This window comes from Corapipo altera, unplaced genomic scaffold (assembly GCF_003945725.1).
Source record: "Corapipo altera isolate COAL_440 unplaced genomic scaffold, ASM394572v1 54, whole genome shotgun sequence".
In the NCBI taxonomy this organism is placed as follows: Eukaryota; Metazoa; Chordata; class Aves; order Passeriformes; family Pipridae; genus Corapipo; species Corapipo altera.
In genome coordinates, this window is record NW_020884902.1 from 2,623,014 (window position 1) to 2,642,080 (window position 19,067).

The 19,067-nt window shown below is 37.6% G+C and overlaps 1 protein-coding gene across 1 annotated transcript in view; it reads left to right on the top strand.

Moving 5' to 3' along the window:
- Positions 1-19,067, top strand: part of SLC9A9 (solute carrier family 9 member A9) — a 186,126-nt gene that overhangs the window by 132,237 nt on the left and 34,822 nt on the right. The window contains exons 13-14 of the mRNA XM_027650649.1: positions 1,968-2,016; positions 6,845-6,924. Coding sequence (XP_027506450.1) covers positions 1,968-2,016; positions 6,845-6,924 — 129 coding nt within the window. The remainder of the gene's footprint in view (positions 1-1,967; positions 2,017-6,844; positions 6,925-19,067) is intronic.

Sequence of the window (19,067 nt, forward strand, 5' to 3'; positions counted from 1 at the left end):
CCTATTGGCCCCACTGCCTACCCTTTTCCATTTACTATTACAGTCCTTTTAGTCCTGGGTGAAACGTTCTCTGTTGTCTTCACTCATTCTGTAATAACACATCACACCTCCAGCACACACAGTCAGCCAGAAGTGGCAGTTTCTCAGCTCCAGTAAGTTCAGAACTCCATGAAGACTAAATTACTTCTGTCCCAGAACTCACCTTCCTTGAGATCAAGTTAAGCTCATTAAGGAGACGAGAGTTTTGGGAAGTCTGTGCTGTAGCCTTGCCTTTCAGCTGCACCTGTCATGTGTAAACACTTTGGATTTTTGTATTTCCACAGCTGTGCAGACCCATCACTAAAATGTCCTGCTGGTGAACACATCCAGCAAATCAGCACGGCCTCATAAAAAGGGCATGTGACTGTGCTTGGGAGCCTGAGATTCCCTTTCTGATTCTGCCCCGTTTGATGAGTCTGGGACCATCACACCTGCACTGTGCCATTGCTCCAGCCTTCACATCCCGCTGCACTCACACTGCACGTGCTGCAGGGCAGGGCTGTCACACTGCTCAGTTTTACAGTGCCAAGCACAGACAAGGTCCTGGACACTTCTGTACATGGCAGTAAGAAATCCACTGTTAAACCTCTCTGTAATTATTCTTTTTCTTTTCACATGTAAATGTTCCCATTTTAATGAAATGGAAATACCTGACTTGCTTTACTCCAAACTAATGAATAGGGTTAGTGCCATCAGAAGCTTCTTCTTGCAATTTAGGGACCAAGAACACAATAGAAGACAAGAAAGAGAACCAGCTATTCATTCAGTCTCCTTGTTGAGTCAGCACCGAGATGGTTATTTTTAATAAAAAGATAGAAATATTTATGCCTGAAGGACTAAGATTTGTTGAAGCTCAAGAGCTATGATAGAAAGAAACAGGGTTTTTTTTCCTTCCCTTCAGTATTTACATATAAAAAGCATCTACTTTGCATATAGTACCTGTCATTGTCTCCAACTCAATAAGAATCTATGTATAATATTTACAGGAAAGAATGCTGAGGTATGTAACTGCTAATATTAAATATTATTTTAAAGTATACTTCAATATGTTATTACCAGAAGTAAAACTATACTCCAGAAGGAAGACTGTCAGAAAACCAGTAAAGTGGCCTTCAATTAATATCTAGTTAGAGAGTACATTTTTCTTTGCATCAGTAAATTCTGTTTTAGCTTGGTGGACCTGATACTATGTGGGAGCTCATGAGGAATACAAGGGGCCCACACCTTAGCTGTGGGCTTCAGATTTGGGTGATAAAAAGGTGCACTGTTCATCCTCTCTCGATGGTCTCTGTACTTTCTTGGTGTGAACAACTTGTGATATTTCTCAGTTGCATTTCCCCTCAGCTCTGAGGATCAGCCATACTCAAAATATGTCAATTCTTCCACCACGTCCCTTTTAACAGCCAATTTTATTTTTTCCCATCCATATTAGTAAAAAGCCACCCAGGTTATCATCATCTTGCACATCACCCACTGCAATCTCCCCTTCCCTCTGGTTTGCTTCCCTGTACCTGGTATGCCAAGTAGAGCCCTCTCCAAATGCTATCCAAGCAATCCATACTGCAGCACAGTCAGGAAACACCTGAGTCCTGTAATCCTATCCTCCACATTCCTCTCTAACTCCAGTTCCTCATCACTGCTCTTCTGCCAGCAACTAAGGATTTCCTAGCACAGGTTAACAGCTTGATTGTCTCTCTCCCCAGGTATGGATCATAGCCAAGGTAAAGATCTAATCTCAGGTGTCAGGAGTGGCAAGAACTTCCTTGATTAAAAAAGTGTGCTCAATGTTTTGCCAGCTCTTCTCCTCACTTCTCACCTAGTAGGAAATGAGTGACCCAAGAGAAATATTTCTACCCTCAAAGCTCTCTAAAATAGATCAGATCATTACCATACGTCTTCAGGATTGGTGTTCTGTGTTTTTTTTACAGAGTTGGTGTAGATCCAGATGAAGATCTTAAAGCTGAAGCTGCAAGCCAGGTATGTCAGGATTTTAGACATACATGCTAAATTAATTTTTTTAAAGTGTTCAGCTGTTGACAAATCATGTTTAATCCTCTGGAATTAAAAAGGAGAATGTGTAATGTTCAATTCTAATAGGTCAGGTTTCTGAAAATATTTTTCAGTTAGTTTTCACATGGAAGCCTAAGTACATTGTGAAGTTGAAACCTTTGAAGGGAGCTCTTGAACAAGCTGCAGCTGTTCATCTGTCTCCTTCCCTTTTTTGTCACACATGTAAGGCATTGTTCCAAATGCAGGGCTGCCTGCAGCAGCAGAAGAGATCTATAGAGACTCAATGTACAGGACACAACGTGTGCTTCAGCATGGCAAGGGAAACAGCAGAACCACTGGGGAGAAGCCACACTAGAGCTGACAAGTTGCTAAAGCAAAAAGCAAACAAGTGACTAATGCCACGTTCCTGTTTCTAGGAATACCATCCCACTTTCAGACTATGCAACTGGAACTGGAATTCAATCATTATACAAATGTAGAAAATAAGTTTGGGAAGACAAGAATAAGATACTTTATTCACTTGAAAATACATCAGAGATATCATTAGGCAGAATTTTAATATATCTTACATACTGAGTATTCCTAAGTTTACACATTTGCACATATCTGAAGGCACATAGGGTGGGTCTCAGCTTTCACTGAAATGGAATGGAATTCCAATACCTAAGTGTCCTAATGTTTCTTTGAAAAGAAGAAAAACCAATATTATTCATACTGACCACATCCTCAGTTTTACAACCCAGTCACTATTAAAAAGGCTGGAATAACACTTCATTGCACCATGCCAAGATACTGATTTTTTCCGTCTAAGGAGACTTGTGACTAATTTCACTTTCCTAAGCATCTTGGTAGGAATTCCTACAATACCTCTGTCCAAATTCTGAAAAAGGGCAGGACACAAAACCATAGTCTATCCTTGAACAGAGTTTAGAGATACATAATTTCAGAAATTTTCTACTCTGTAGCACTCATGAATTATCAAAGACCAGGGAATGCAGAATAAAGCATAAAATTGCCTGAGTGTGTGTTTTGCAAAAACCTGATTTCTTCAGAAGCCGACAGGCATCTGATTTTCTCAATCTTCTATTAAAAATGAAAATAGTAATGTTTATTCATAACAATAACACTTTCAGTGTCCCAGCTCTGCCCTGTGAATTAACACCTATCTCTGCTGACAAAACTCAGCAATACAACACAGAAGGTGTAAAAAAATATAACACCTTTCATGCCCTATCATATCCAATTCAGCATTCCTTATAGTAGTAAATTATACCTTGGAAAATAGTTTTGCTGCTCTGATTAATTCTCCCACCCCACCGCACGGTACTCTATTTTCATTTGTCTATATTTTTCAGTATTTTATATATCAATCTTTTAGTAATTCAGACCTTTGCTGCATGCCATGTGGCACTCTCTGGTTTAACTCAGTACCTACCATAGTTATTCAATTTAAATCAGGTTGTTTCTTTTAATTTTCTTTTTCATCTCATGTCTCATTTCTCTTCTTCCCTTTTTTTTTTTCTTTCCCTTCATTTCTAACATGATGTTTTTATTTAGTTTAACTTTCATTACTTTTCATTTTGTTTCTGTGTTACTGTGTCTTCACAGTGAAAGCAATTGATTTTCCTGCATATATCCCTGGACAAATAACGTGTCAAGTGCCAGTAACTCCCACTGCCAGTTAAAGCTCTTACCCAGAGGAAGTTCAAACCATGTGCCAACTCCCTCTGTTGTTAATTGAACCTTCATGGGAGACTGCACCAGAAATAAGAACTAAATATGTTCAAGAATAAGATGTTTAAAAGAGAGCAAAAGTTAATGGAAAATAAGCCTCTAGGCTCCTCCCTGATCATCCAGAATGGGAAAGCCATAATATCTGAGATTTGAATTTAGCTCCTCTGGGACCACTGTAACTACCAGGACTCAGGGTACCTTACTGTATAGATCTCGATCTATATCTCTAACAAGACCAAGACTTTTTTAGGGGCAGAATAAGCTTTAAACACCTTCTACCTCATGGGTACTATGTCAGATGCAATACCAGCTATATGACTGCATAACACTTTTCCTTCCCTACCTCTTCATCTTTACATTCCTTCTTTCCTTCCCTTGCCTCCCACAAAGTCAGTTTCTTTGAAGAGATTTGATTGATTTATTCAAGAATTCCACATACACAGTGGTTTTCTGGACTTCTGGTTATGCTCTGTTCTGGGCTCCCTCAACCAATAATTTTGGCAGCCAGCTGGCAGCAGATTCCAGTTCAAATTGTAAGACCTGGAGCCCAGGGCTCCTTCCCTAGCAAAGGCATAGAGCCTTTTAATGTATAATTAACCATGATCTCATCCAGCAAAAGCATATCTCAGTTTCTTTGTGTCAGTTCTCCCCTGCCTTTCCTTAAATTTGTTTATCATTAAATCATTATCCCAGCATAAGCATATACAGAAAAAATAATAGCCCCATATTCATATCCACTTACTTACTGATGGACTCCCATAACTTAGTTTCGAAAGAAATTACATAATACATACTACAAATAATACATATTACTGTAGAGAAAATAATATAGAAAAAAAACAAGCAAAAGCAGTTTGCTGCATATCACATACCTTCAAACACCAAAAGGTAACTGAAAAGCACAATGCAGGATACACAGTCACCAAGCCTGAAAAAAGGCAAAAAGCTTTTATGGCAGTGGGCTTTTTAACTAACTTTCCATAAACAAGGACAGCCAATAGCATATTTTATTCAGGTGGCTTATGTATCCCAAACTGTGCTGCATTAATCTCAACTGAGACAGTGTAAGAATATATTTTCTACAAGCACTTTGGAAAAAATGTTGTAGATGTACTATTGATCTCAGGAGAAAACTAAACAGTCTGAAAAGCACCTATCAGTATCATCTCTGTCAAATTAATATTCACAGTTGATTTAACCATCCCTGTATTTTTATAAGTATAACAAGGAATTTAGTTATATTTTTCTCATCAGTTCCATCTGCCAGCTGGTTGGTAAATTTATTGCAAGTTACTAATGAGAATAATCTCCATATGAGCAATTCCCATATGGAAGAAATAAGGAACATTGTCATCCTCACTTTCCAGAGAGAAAACCATTCTGTGGAAGAGGTGGAGAACTGTCCCCCCCTACATTTACATCTCTGAACCGTAGGGAAAATGAAAAGTTACTTTTTAAGATCACAGAATCTCCAACAGCCCAAGAGCATTCACACCAATATCTCCCACCATCCCTTGACTGCACTGTTTATGCAGGAGCTGCACTACAGGTAACCACCCAGTTCCCATTCCTGCAAAAGCTGGTAACACAACACAGGTTTCACAGACAAAAGGAGGAAGGTGCAACACATGTCAAACTAGAAATAAAAGGAGGTCCAGGTCAGGCCCAGAAAACCCTTGGGGAATTTTACCCTTGTGTAGACTTCTTTGTCCACTGCTTTCAAACAGGAACAATTCATGATCCTGTATAAGGAAACTTGTTCCCATAGGAGGAAGCTGGATATACGAGTTTGGAAAGAGGAATTAACCAACAACACTGTGGCTTCTGAAAGCATTAGTAGTCAAACCAAGGACACACAGACCATTTTCAGAGCTCTCTGTGCTTTTAAGAAGCCCTCCTCTGCACTGCACACAAGAAGCCCACTCCATGATATGTTTATTTCCATGCCTGACCTTCTCTTTCTCATCTCTACCCCTGTGCACCCTGGTTCTTCACTCTTTTATTCAGTGTTCCTGTGGTTCTGACCTAACATAGACCTTTCCTGTCATCACACTTCCTGCTTAAATGTTTCAACCCTTTTCCCAATCTTTATCTTTCCAAAATGCATTATTAGATATTAAGAGCTCAGAATAGTGTTCTGCTGCTAGGTTAGGGATGAGTACCATCTTCTTTCCCCCTCCAGCTTCCCCAATTACTACGGAGAGTTGCTAGAATTTATGTATATGCTAGTGTTTAATAAGAAATCATGTCTTAATATATTATTAGATTAAAACATGAAAATTAACAGATAAATCTGTTTAAAATTGCATAAGGAAAAATATTTCCATTAAAAATAACCGTCCTTGCCACAAAACACAAACAAGACAATAATTGAATATCCTTAGAAAACTGGTCCTCCCCTTCCTAATTCCATCCTGCTACTAATATTTCTTAGCACTGATGTGATGCCCAGAGTAAGACCAAACTGGCTGTCTTTGTACAGCTAACTGTTCCTAATGTACTATTCCCAGTTATGACCCTGAGTAAAGGAAAGTCCACCTCTCTACCTGTGCAGCACACCCCAAAATGAGCATGCGGAACAGAAAGTGGCATTCTGAGTCTTCTTGATTCAAGTAATGTTCCTCTCCCTTTGGAAAGAAATATAGAAAGGAGTTTCATAATTATTAGAATATCTCAATCCCTTTGGGAATGATGTTTTGTTAGACATACATGAAAAGCATCTGATCTTGTAGGAGTAAACTGAAGTAATCCCACAATGGCAATTAAATCTAAATATCATTTTATTGATCTCAGAAATATAGTGCTTCTCAGCTGCTTAATAAAATTGGAACCATTAATAAATGTAAATGAGTGCAACAATGAAAAATGTGCTATATGAACCAATTTGCTCCTGAACTGATTCACGGAGATGACATCTGTGCACCAACAAAGCTTTTTAAATTTAAAAAAAAAAGTGCAGTTAATTGTAATTTGGTTTGACATGCATTTTTAATATGGGAACTCTATGTTTTATTTATTTTATAAAAATGCTTTTCACTTCATTCATTTGTTTGTTTTGCAGAGTGCATCTAACTTGGATAAAAATACAACCAAAGCTGAGAGTGCATGGCTGTTCAGAATATGGTATGGCTTTGACCATAAGTATCCTTTGCTGTTATAAGCCATGCATTATAGTTGCATTACAAATGTCACCTTCAAAATATTTAAGAATCAAAAATTATTATACTTTGAAAAACAAAAGCATAATCTATTTTAACGGGTTTAGTAAGGAGAAGAAATTGTGAGAGTCCAAACAACAGAAGGTCTAGAAAAGCCAGGCAATGTGGTGGTTGTACATTCCTGACTTAGGCTATAGGAGTGAGAACAAGTTAAGAAGCTCTGACCTACAATAGATTTAAATAAATTAACCTTTTTAAATTCCTGGTTAAAGCTAATCCAATTATTATTTAGATAGGGTGTAGATACTCTGTTTGGGGAACCAGGTTAGAGACAGAAGCCTCCAAACGGCTGCTGACTGCCTGCATGCTCACAAAGCAGTGAGTACCCCAGAAAAAATAAGACAACATTGGTTTATCCACACCTCTTACAGAGAAAGAGGCACCCACTGTGAAAGGTTCATAGGACTTCCCTGAAACTCATACTTCCTATTCCCTGGATTCCTGAGCCTTTGTGCTTTTACTCACATTCCTACTGAGGTGGGTATGGTAGAGGTCTTGAATATGGGTGTCTGATGCTTCATTCCAGAAAGTCTGGTTTCCATGTATTTTGCTTTTCATGGAAATATTTTAAGTGATAAAAGAACATCCTCCCTAAGCCAAGGCATTAGTCTGCCACTAATGCCTGTGCAAAAACAGCAACAGCTACTACTGTCATTTTAAACTACCAAAGCTTTGCATACCTGTCAGTGAGATCCCCCAGTAACAATCATGCCCTAAGCCTTTAATAGAGATATACAGGAAATATAAGAGAACCCTGCCTGCTAATTTCCACACATCCTGGCTCAGGAGCTGAACAGGCAAAGCCCTACCAGTACTGTCTCCATTATCCAATAGCACATCTATTGGTCCCTCACCCTGCACTACTGAGCAGAGATTAATGTTCAGGCTGCATATATATTTTTCTGATACCAGCTGCAGCAAATCAGGATGACATATTTCAGCTGATAAAATGTAACTCTTTGGGAATACAGCTTCCTTAGAGAGTTCAAGTGAAGTTATCCTTCAAAGAGACTTTTTATGGAAAAAACATCTTTTTGGTTAAAAATGAATATATTGCTCTAATTCATCTACCCAAGCAGTTTTAAAGGCCAAAAAGCACTTAGCATTAAAATGTTTCCCCAGGATAATTCTTTGAGAATACATAGAAATAGTAGGTGAATGTTGTAGGAAGGGGGAAAATACTTTTAAATGTTAATGCTGAGTACCACCGTAACTGGCTTTAACCACCCCTTTTTCATAAGGAATAGCCTGTGGTTGTGATATATCCTTGGAAATTTAAGTCAGAAAGAACAGAAGAGAAAAATTTTTTTTCCTCTGAAGAGAAAAAAAAGAGAGAAATCAGAGAATGAAAAAATGTGGAAAGCAGGAACAGGAGGAACAGGACAGAAGCATGAGTTAAAAAAAAAGACATGAAAGACAACACGGGTAGAGCTAGAAAACAAGGGACAGAGGCAGAAGAGGGAAAGAGAAATAAATATGAAAAAGACAGACAACAGTACATGTACAATGAAGCCTGTAGAAGGCACCAGAAGCACTACTTCTCAGAGATTATCTGTATGGTAGAGATCTTGAATATAAGTGTCTGATGCTTTATTCTAGAAACTCTGGTTTCTCTGTCTTTTGCATTTCAAGTAAATATTTTAAGTGATTTTAAAAAACAATATTCTTAAAAAGAACAAATTTATTCATGTCAATCTCTCTTCCACTTAAGTCATAATCTTTCTTTAGAATTCAGATATTCAGAGATTATAGTTGTGCCATTATCCCAAAATATATTTTTATTAAAAATAATACTTCTACATTTTACTAATCCTGAAAATGTATGCCCATATTCCTCCATGGAATGATGGTTCAACCCACTAATGCTGTGACTCACAGCTCTAAGCATTTCTTTGGTATGACTATTTCTGAAAGACATTCTTTTCAGAGAGAGAGAAATTATCCACCCAAACTTTCTTCTGCCTTTCCCTGCCTGATGTTACAAAGCTGAGTTGCTAAATTTAGAGAAGTTGTCATGTAGCACCGTATTTATGCTCAATACAAGATTGAAGAGAGCATTATGATGAAGTTTTCAAAGAAAAGATACATTAAACTAATAATCTATGTGGTTATATACATCGAAAGCATACAAGACTGACATTTCTATAGTTTGACATTTGCTCTTAGGCATTAACACAAATCTACCCACTCTTCTGGCAATAACATCTCTTGTGCCTACTTATTTCACCAAAGGAAAGCAAGAGGGAGGAAATACCACTAAGGAAATCAAAAAGTTGTGCTGTTCCTTGCTGTTCTTATGAATGATTTCCAATTAGTTCAGTGATCTTGGGCAACGGCAACATGCCATGCTAGGGTAGAACTACACAAAATAAACCTGCAATTCTCTCTGAGTCAAATTTTATTTTTATTCTGAAAGAAACAGCAGGAGCCTGATTCAGAGCCAAATGGGTTCAGTGAGGGTTGTTTTCTCTAAGTGTCTTTGAAACCGGTATTGACACCTAGGAAAAACATATTGTTCTCTAAAATTTAAGCTAAGAAATGTTAATATTGGAATAATAAAAATGAAGAACAGATCATTTAATTACTTAGAGTTATCCTCTTGGATTTTCATCTCAGTAATTTAAACAAGGAAAATGCAAAATAAAATACTTGTATCTGACAGTGGGCAAATTCCAGTGAATCCATTTCAGCTTCTTTGTTTTTACAACTTACGATGCATTACATCATTTGAAGCCATAACATCCTACTTAAGGCTAGAAGGAAAACAAGAGAATAAACAAAGGTATTTCAAGAATTTATCAGGAAAAAAGACCCCACAGATTTATAATTCAGCACTCTATACATGTCTTCATACTGTTGTTTTCTCAAGGCAGATGTAGAAAATTTTAGTTAACGAATGAATAAGTAGGTGGAAATTTCATCCTGCAAGGCAAGAACCTGTGTACATATGAGCAGAGCTCAGACAAATGATGAGCAAAGGTGTCCCATTCCAGAGCATCACAAAACAAAATTATAACTTTACTTCCAGGTAGTAGCTGGTAGTTGCTGTTAACTCTGCTCAGTCCCAAACCTCTCTACTTGCTTAATCTAACGAATATCATTTGGTTTTGCCTGCCTAGTCCTACAATGTATATCTGATGGGAGTTAGAATTCCCCCCCTACAGAAGCCTGTGTTCCAAGTTACAATCTACTGCTAAAAATTAAGGAAAATTCATGTAATAAGAATGTCTTCCAAACTGCCTTCGCCTATTTCACCAGCTACTCTAGACTAAACGCCTGCAATCATTTCCAGCTTAATATGATCTTATACAAGGCTCTTTGTCTACTGAGGCTTCTTTCTCTCTCATAATTCATCTAATTCTTGCTCTTGCTGACTGTTCTGTAGCATCAATCAGGAAGACAACTAAACTGTTCTCCCAGCTTCTCATGCTGTGTAGTGAGAGGAGAAGGAAGGATATGGGACTGCTGCACTAAAACACAAAAGCGAAAAAATAATTGAAAATGAAGATGAGAAAAGCAGAGCATAATGTATGCACTAAGATGTTTCTATCCATAAATGTTCACCATCTTCATAAGGAGAAGCCTACACTGTGTTGCAGGATATGTACTTTAATAGTACATGCTGAAACTTGCACTGAGAAAAAAAATAGTTACTGCATAACAGGAAAACATGTACAAGAATACAATGGAAGAAAGCAAGAAGGGGAGGAAGAGAGACAAAGACCTCAAATGCATGGTAAGTCTCTTTGAATACTCTGTAAGCACTAAATTGCAAGACACAGGTCTTGGACCCACTTGTAGCCGAGTCTGATCTTTCTTTTTCTAGACTGAGGTGAGGATGACATTGCATGTGGTGTAGCCTTCCAAGATTAAACAGCATGACCAGAGCACTAACACTGCCTATCTCCAGCATATGTGAGGGGCCAGAGAGGCATGAGGGTTGTTGTTTGCTGGCTGGTATGGGTGCTGTAAGTATTGCAGTGACAGGCCTACTGCATTCCTGATACTGCTCCAACCTACCAAATAGCAATGTAGCTGTCCAACTTGCTCAGGGCTTTGCTTTCTGAGTGGCTCACACACACACTGCCACCAGTAGAGTAGGAGGAGGAGACCTTTCTCCTTCTCTACAGATTTCATTTCAATCCCAGGAACTAACGTTCAGTTACACTGAATAGAAGCAGTGTCTCGGACGGAGTGAGACAATTCTCCATAAAACAACTTCTGAAAGTGTTTCTACTTGAACTGCAGTTATCCATCATTCAGATGCGTACCTTTCAGGGTTGTTTTTTTTTTAGAGAGGCTGTTTATGTCCTTTGCACTTACCTGAAATCAATCAGCCAAAAGGAATTGCGTTATTTGTAGACTTCAAAAGTTTATCTGCCTTATCAGGGCACCTATCATTTTATTTCTCCTGTGCTTTGTACGTGGATAAAACAGACATAATGGCTGCCTATGGAGCAAGATAAGTACTATTCCATGTCTGTGAGAAAATGGAAAAGCCACTAAAAGCAAAAGTGCATTCTAGGGTGTACTGACAATCAAAGAAAAACCTCAGCATTTTGTGGTCTTCAGCTGAATTTTCCTTCTGGGCTGACTTGTCACTCTCATATCAGAGACAGACATCTTTAGAAGGGTAAGACAAGAAAGAGAGTTTAAGCATGTATGTGCACACTATTTTCATTTACCTGCTGGAGAATTAAAAGTTTCTTAACTACCAATATTCTGATTTGTTATTATTTTATCACGTCAGTGAAAACAGCAAGATAGCACACAGTGTCCTGGTTTTGGACCAGAAGCTGATTTTGCTAGGCAATTTTTAAACAGAGAAAAGAATCTTATCTCAGAGAGACTTCAGTCTAACCATAAATCAAAGAAGCATTAGATAACACAACAATTCAAGTCCCACACAAGCATTAATGCAGAATTGGCTGGCAGGACAGGTAGTCATCATAGCACAGATATGCCAATAATGCCCAAGAATCAGTTTTGCAGGTGTTAAAAGCAGATCATATTAAAAGCTGAGAGGAAAGCACAAATCTCAATAAATGAATTATAGTGGATATCATAACACGAAGATGACAAAAGCAACTGACTGTATCATAAGGCTTTCTCAAATACTGCAAACTCGAGCAGTACAGGGCAGGTCCCCTGAAGGTATTTTATCATTGGCAACAATTGCCTGAACTTGGTTCAAAGCTCATTTCAACAACACATTTTCAAGTACACGATCTAGAAAAACTCATTGTACTTTTCACAGCACAGATAATCAGTATAGCTGATTTGGTGCCATTTCATGACCCTTTCCAAGGACACGGGATTGTTGAAACTCTGCAAATTAACCTAATAAATAAACATGGCTAATCACAAATCAGAATAATAAGTGACCTCAGTTTATCCTTCATTCACAGAAAGAAACCTGGATAAATAATTCTCAAATAATTCCACACTGAATATGCAAGTAAAATCATTGTCATTTGCAAAATTTCTCTCAGGTAAATACTATGAAAATCTCATTCATATCCAGGTGGTTTTTTTACAACAGAAAATTACCAAACTTGACTTAAATGGAAGTATAAATGAAAAGTTAAATTGTTAAATGAAAAATCTCTGGTTCTTTTACAATACTTGATATGTTATCCTTTTCACCCTTAGATTGCATGGAGATGTACATAATGATTATTCATGATCATTTCTTGATATATTTGTTACAAAATATAAATTTTAAACCCACTCTTTCCCCACCATGATCCTGAAAGAAGGAAGCTTCAGGAATTTTGTTTCCACAAAACATAATCAAAAGGAAATAAAATTTTTACTGTTTAGATCTTTCACTCTGACACTAAAATTCAGTACATTGCAGAAAGGACTGTTTACAGGTTTAAAAAAAAAATAAAGGGAAAAAATGAAGTTAGGAAGAAAAGGAACTGACAGGGGAAAGAAACAAAGATCGGATTCTTTTTTATAATCTAATTTTAGCTCTTATAGATACATAAAATGATACAAAAGCTAAGTCTTTCTGGAATAGGACTTTTTTCGCAAAGGTTTTACTTCACTGGTAACAAAGCCATTATATCAAATTTCTTTATTTCTTTAAAGCCTTCACAGTAGTATGCAGTGCTTTTGCCTTTAAAGGAAGAAATAAAAAGTCACATGGGAGAAACTTCATGGGATTTAAAAAAAAAAATATCTATGTTCAAAATAATGGTTAAACAATGGAGGCATGTGACAAATGGAGAAGGAGAGCATGTCATTATTGTTGCAGTGTGAGAAGTAGGGAAGTGCTTTTCTGTGAGCTGTTATCGGATCCTTGTTGTCATCCATGGGAGACATGCTGGGCTTGGGTTTCTATTCTTTGCATCAAATGGTCGTTGATTTTTATAAGCATTTTGCACAGCATCTAAGGCAGAACCTGGCCTAGAGCTTATGGTGGACAATTCGGTGCAGAAATACCAGCTTTTTTGTTTAACTTCCTGGCTCATTTGACATATTATACCTTTTGTGTATGCTGTTCAAGGGATTCTCTCAATTCTTCTGGTAACATGGACTGCATACAGAGACTTTTCACAGACTCTGGTTGTCCCAGTATAAATGCGTGGGTCTTTATGCAACTATATCACTTTCTTTCAGGAAATATATTAAAATGAATAAAATCTGCAATAGATAGAAACTACAAACATCATCCCATATGGGATTCTAAAATTTAAGGTAGGAAAACACATTTTAGTCTTTCCAGTAAAAAACCACTCCAAAGCTTGTTTTAAAAGGAAAATATATAATTTGATATATTTCCAAAATGTTTATGAGGCTTATAAACTGCACAGGAGTGTGGCAGCCCACAAAGGAGGTGAGAAAGTTGAACAAAAATGTAGAGAAGTGGAACTGGAGCCTCTGAGGCTCTAAGAAATATGGCTTTGGCAGGGCTCTGGGCAGAGGCTGTTATGGTGTGCTCCACATGGTTTTACCACAACTAGAAGAGCAAAGGGGAAGGGGGCAGGATACAGGTAAAGTTTCTGTCTAAACACTACTGAAAGTGACTTTTATTTCAGCAAATTTGCACTTTAGATACAGAGATAACATGTAGGAAAAATTTTGACTGGCTATGACTAATATGTCTATGTTTTAGTGGCTAGCATTAAAGAAGCCCCTTTCTCTACATTCTCTACACAAAAAAAAAAAAAAAAGCAAACAAACAAATAAATAACCCACTCTCCAGTTCTGCAGCTTACTTCTACCTGCATAGCTGCCTGTTACAGTATCTGTCAAATCAAAATACAGAACTTGAAGGAGTTGATCTAAAGCCTAGTGAAGTAAATGGACTCACAGTTTATTGCCTGAACAAATTATAGGTGAAACCATCGTAGTATCTGATTTTACTGATAAGTATTATCATTCTTTATGACAATAGTTTATTCTACTTTATTTTTCCCTCCCGTTCTCACTTTATTATTCCAGCATACTGTAAGCTGACTGTACAAAGAAGCAGAAGCCTAGGCTTGTATTAGTCCACCCAAGCATGAAATTATAGTTTGTTGGCTGACAATACTTAAAAGCACCCAGGAGACCTAAGTATGATACAGGGAGTATCGGAAACTTGTAGCGCAGATTTAATCGAGCGTAGCTTAAAACCTTCTTTCAACTCTCTTATTATTTCCTTTACAGCCTTGTATGTGCGAAAAGTTATTCTGCATTACATCTAAAGTGTTTTAAAATGTTCTTCTGCATGTTCCACTGTTGCCTCTCTAGTCACTCAGCATATATTGGAATGCTTGGATGTGCACACAGCACATGCTGCATATGTAACACCACCTATAAATGGCACTGCTTTTACAGCAGCAATTGTCACAGCAAGATATTACTAATTATAACATCACCTAGGCAAGAAATTGGTAACACTTCCTAGTAAGGGTCTGTTATTAATGTTAAATTACAGTGGTATTCCGGTAAAAGCTGTGAGTCTAAAGGAATTCAATATGATTAATGTAACACCAGGAATGGTAAAGAGCACATTAATGATTTTCCATCAGAAAATATTGTTGAATTGAACACTTTTACTGAAAGCTAATATGTGGATGCAAACGCCATAACACTCAATGAGATCACAGAATGTGCTGAGTTGGAAGGGACCCACAAGGATCATCAAGTCCAGCTCCTGGCCTCGCACAGGACCATCCCCAAGAGTGTTCCCGTGCCTTCAAGCAGGGGTGGATGGGACCCTCAATGGAGGTCTTATGTGGAAGCTTACTCTGTATTACTGACATCCTTCCCATTTTAGGTGGTTGCTCTGGAAAAAGCACTGTTGGTATCTCTAGTTTGTGTTGGCTATGATAGTTTCCAGTTTAGTTAAACTACTTTAGCACCCTAACACAGCACCACCAATAAGGCTGAGGCAAATGTGCAAATGTGAGAGGAAAAAAAATTTTTTTGCCTCCAATTCTAAGAACACTCTGGAAATCAGCAATTCAAAATAATGCCATTTTTGGCAGCTCAGAAACTCAAGAGCCATTTTCTATTTTCCGATATTGAAATAGAAGCCTGATTCACGAGAACATGTGCAGCATCATGCATTCAAATAGACTGTAAATCAACCAATCTTGGTACCGGTTCTTAATCCAGCCCTTCTTCTCAAGGGGCTTCTAAGGAAAGGGAGAGAGGACAGATCAGAAGAATGAATACACTGATGTAGGGCTGACTACAAGTTTGCATGAGGTATTTCAGCAGATCATCACATCTTATGAGCTCACTTTAACTATTGTCAGAGGATGTAAAAGTCCCAAGACAAAGGCTGCCTTTCATCTTACTCTATCATACAAGCTTATTGAAATGCGTACTTAATTACATGAAGGACTAGAATGAGTATTTTGATCTGGTTATTTTTGTCAATTTTTTAACTTGTGCTATTATAACCAATGAAAAACAGTTTTAATCTTTTAAATATTTATTTTAAAAGTATTGCAAAGGATGTCTTATTTATGTAGATGATTTTTACAGATTTTTTTATTTTGTTCTTCCATTAATTATGTACTGAGGGCAGTTGTGCTATGAATGGTAAAATCTCTCTCAAATTCTAAGTTCCTAGCCACTGTTGATGGACTTGGAGTGTTTTGCTCTCTGTTCATTAGAAATTTACAGGGTGTGTTTTATTCAATCTGCCAAAAGCAACCTGGTGATTTTCTGAACTCATTCAGTAAATTGTTATTTATTATATCCCTATTAGGAAAACTTCTGCTTGGTAGTATCTGTTTTAAAGAACAGAAAGCCCCAGCTTTGCAAAATCTCTTAAGTAGTTCATGGAGAGGTTCCTTTCTTGTATCATTTTGTTGTTTGTACCTGTGGTCTAAACTCAGCAGTTGTTACAGGGATGTAACATCAGTAACTTCAGCACAGCCCATTAGCCTTGGTTTGCACAGTGCAAGGGAGCTGTCCCTGCACACAACCTGTGCCTCAGACACACCTTTGGTTTCAGTGTCTTCAGTCTCAGGTACTCAGGTAAAACAAAGCACCCCTACTCACGTCTTCTGTTTCCCCAGACTAGTGGGAAAGGAAATTCCCTCCATTCTTCGTTGACTTAAATTGGATTCCTTGTGAAGCAAGTATAGGGAAAGCGGATTTTTCCTCAGTTACTGCACTATCCTACATAGCCCTGGCCAGGAAACTGCTGATGCTTTCTCCTTCTCTGATCAGCCCTCAGGTGGGAAGGGGGAGCACAGCCTCAGAATACAGAAACCTGATTTCCACTTTAACTCTTGACAGAACATCTAAAACCCATTTGAAAAATTTTGAACAGTAACAATAAGCCCTAATATTTCCATTCTTATCATTAAGATAAGAAGTGATACTCTTCTTTAATGGGAAAGCACAGAAATGGGTTTTACTCATAAAAAGACCAGTATGATTTATTCAAAGGTTGAGTCCTCATTAAAGATAGAGAATAACACATGTCACAAATGGTTAAGGCCTTGAAATTCTTTGTGGATTATTCACTGAAATTTGCATTGCTACACAGCATGAACTATTTTTGGATTCTGCATAAATAGAATATCTAATATAGAATTACATTATAATGAAATATGCAATAATGCAAGTACCCATAAAGTGCTTTTCATTTACTCCAGGCATCCAAAAGTTTCAACTGCATAAAAGATGATTGCACTTGCTGCACAAATGACTGCATACCAGGTTCATTCATGTGTAATTAAAACTCAGATGTAAAAAATACATATGTACAGTCTGCTATACATAATTAAACTGCTATTGATATTTTGTATCGTGACAAGTATCAGTGGGAACTGGAGTAAATAAAGATTGTGATTGGTCTTTAGGGCTTTGTCCTTCTAGCTAAACTGGAGACTTACACTTTGTATGATGCAGAAAATTCTATTTGTTAATGATCCATTAAAATGCAGATAAAGCAACTCTGGACCTGATTGGTCCACAAATTGCTACACAAATTTAAAGAGGCAATATAAAAATACCATTTTTATGTTTAATTATATTTTATATTCAATTAAATAATACTTTAAATCTTAAAATACAAGAAAGATATTTTTAAAATATGTATGTATGCATACATATGCAGTCCATAATTGCATATAATTTTTTCAGCTGTCATTTCCTCCACTTTCCCACTCACACAATAGTGCAACCTCAGCAGCAGGATTCAAGAGAGAAACCATGGCCTCAACTCAGGCTGGTCTCTATCTTGCCTGCTAGGATATTCTTTTAGGAAATAGAGAGAGTTGATCCAAACCCTCCTGGGCTAAGAGGAAGCAAAAATCCTGATCTTTTACTTCGCAGATCAGTGCTTTAACATCTAGGCTACTATGTAAAGAAATGGCCAGTAACTCACCTGACAGCTGAGAATTTTTTTGGTTGAATTCACTGCTGTCTCAATGAGTTAGGGATGGTACAAGGACAACTAACTTACCATGTCACTCTAGGAAATAAGGCAGAAATGAAATATTTCCACAACCCTCTCCAAATTACAGTGATACCAAGGCATCTACCACTTTGAAAACTCCCTTCCTAGCCCAGGTTGCTTCTTAGCATGCACATGGATATGATTAGGAACCTAAGGAGATTAGTGGCTAATAATGCAGGTGATTTGTGGTTTATTCTTAACAGTGCAAAATGCCAACTGTGCTTTTTTTTATTGGGCTATACATCTTCACCAATATTTCCAAGAACATAAAAGATAGCTGAAAATTACATTTTTATTTTAACTTTTTACATAGCAATAAATACACCTACTTCTCTATGTTTTTGCTTTAGGCTTTGTTGCTACTGATTTGACAACACACCCATATATTTATGGTGATAGTTTTACGTTTGCACATAGAAGAGCCAGACCTTATGTTTTAAGCATAAATACGTGGATGCTTCCATTATGGTGCAAGTGCAAAATGAACATTATGTCTTGGATTGCTTTTTCAGTATTCCTCTATTTACATATCCATCATTTGTACAGCACAGAACAATAATCTATTATCTATTTCAGTAATGATACACAATATTTTCCTAATATTAGACACGTCTGATCAAAATAAACACTTCCTGCACTGAGCCTCAGCACACAGCAGTTGTAAGTGCACAACACCCCTGGCCTTCACATAGTGGGGTTTACAGCAACACCCCAACAGAATTGGTGAGATCAAATCTGACACGAGGCATAAAAAAAAGTTTTGGGTATGATTTCATGCACGCAGTGACAGGTCCAATCAATGCAAATGAGCAAAAATGGCTGCACACTCCCTAGCAAGCAGGTGTATGCTTGCTTTGCCTCCATGGGCACGGTAACCTCAGTCTGAAGCTACACTGCACATGAGAGCAGTGCTGAGCCTGCTAATGACTCCTCAATGCAAATGTCAGGAACAGATCACATAGTTATGGAGTGAAATACAGCTGGGAAGCTGTAAGCAAATAGCCATGGATCAGATTGGGTGGGAAGCTCAAGCAAATGCACCACAAATTCTTTCTTAAGAGTTCCTCAGAAGATACATCTGGGATCTGCTCCCATATCCCTTCCCGGAGAGGTGTGCCTGTTCCCTAAGGTGGGGAGGGGAGTTCCTG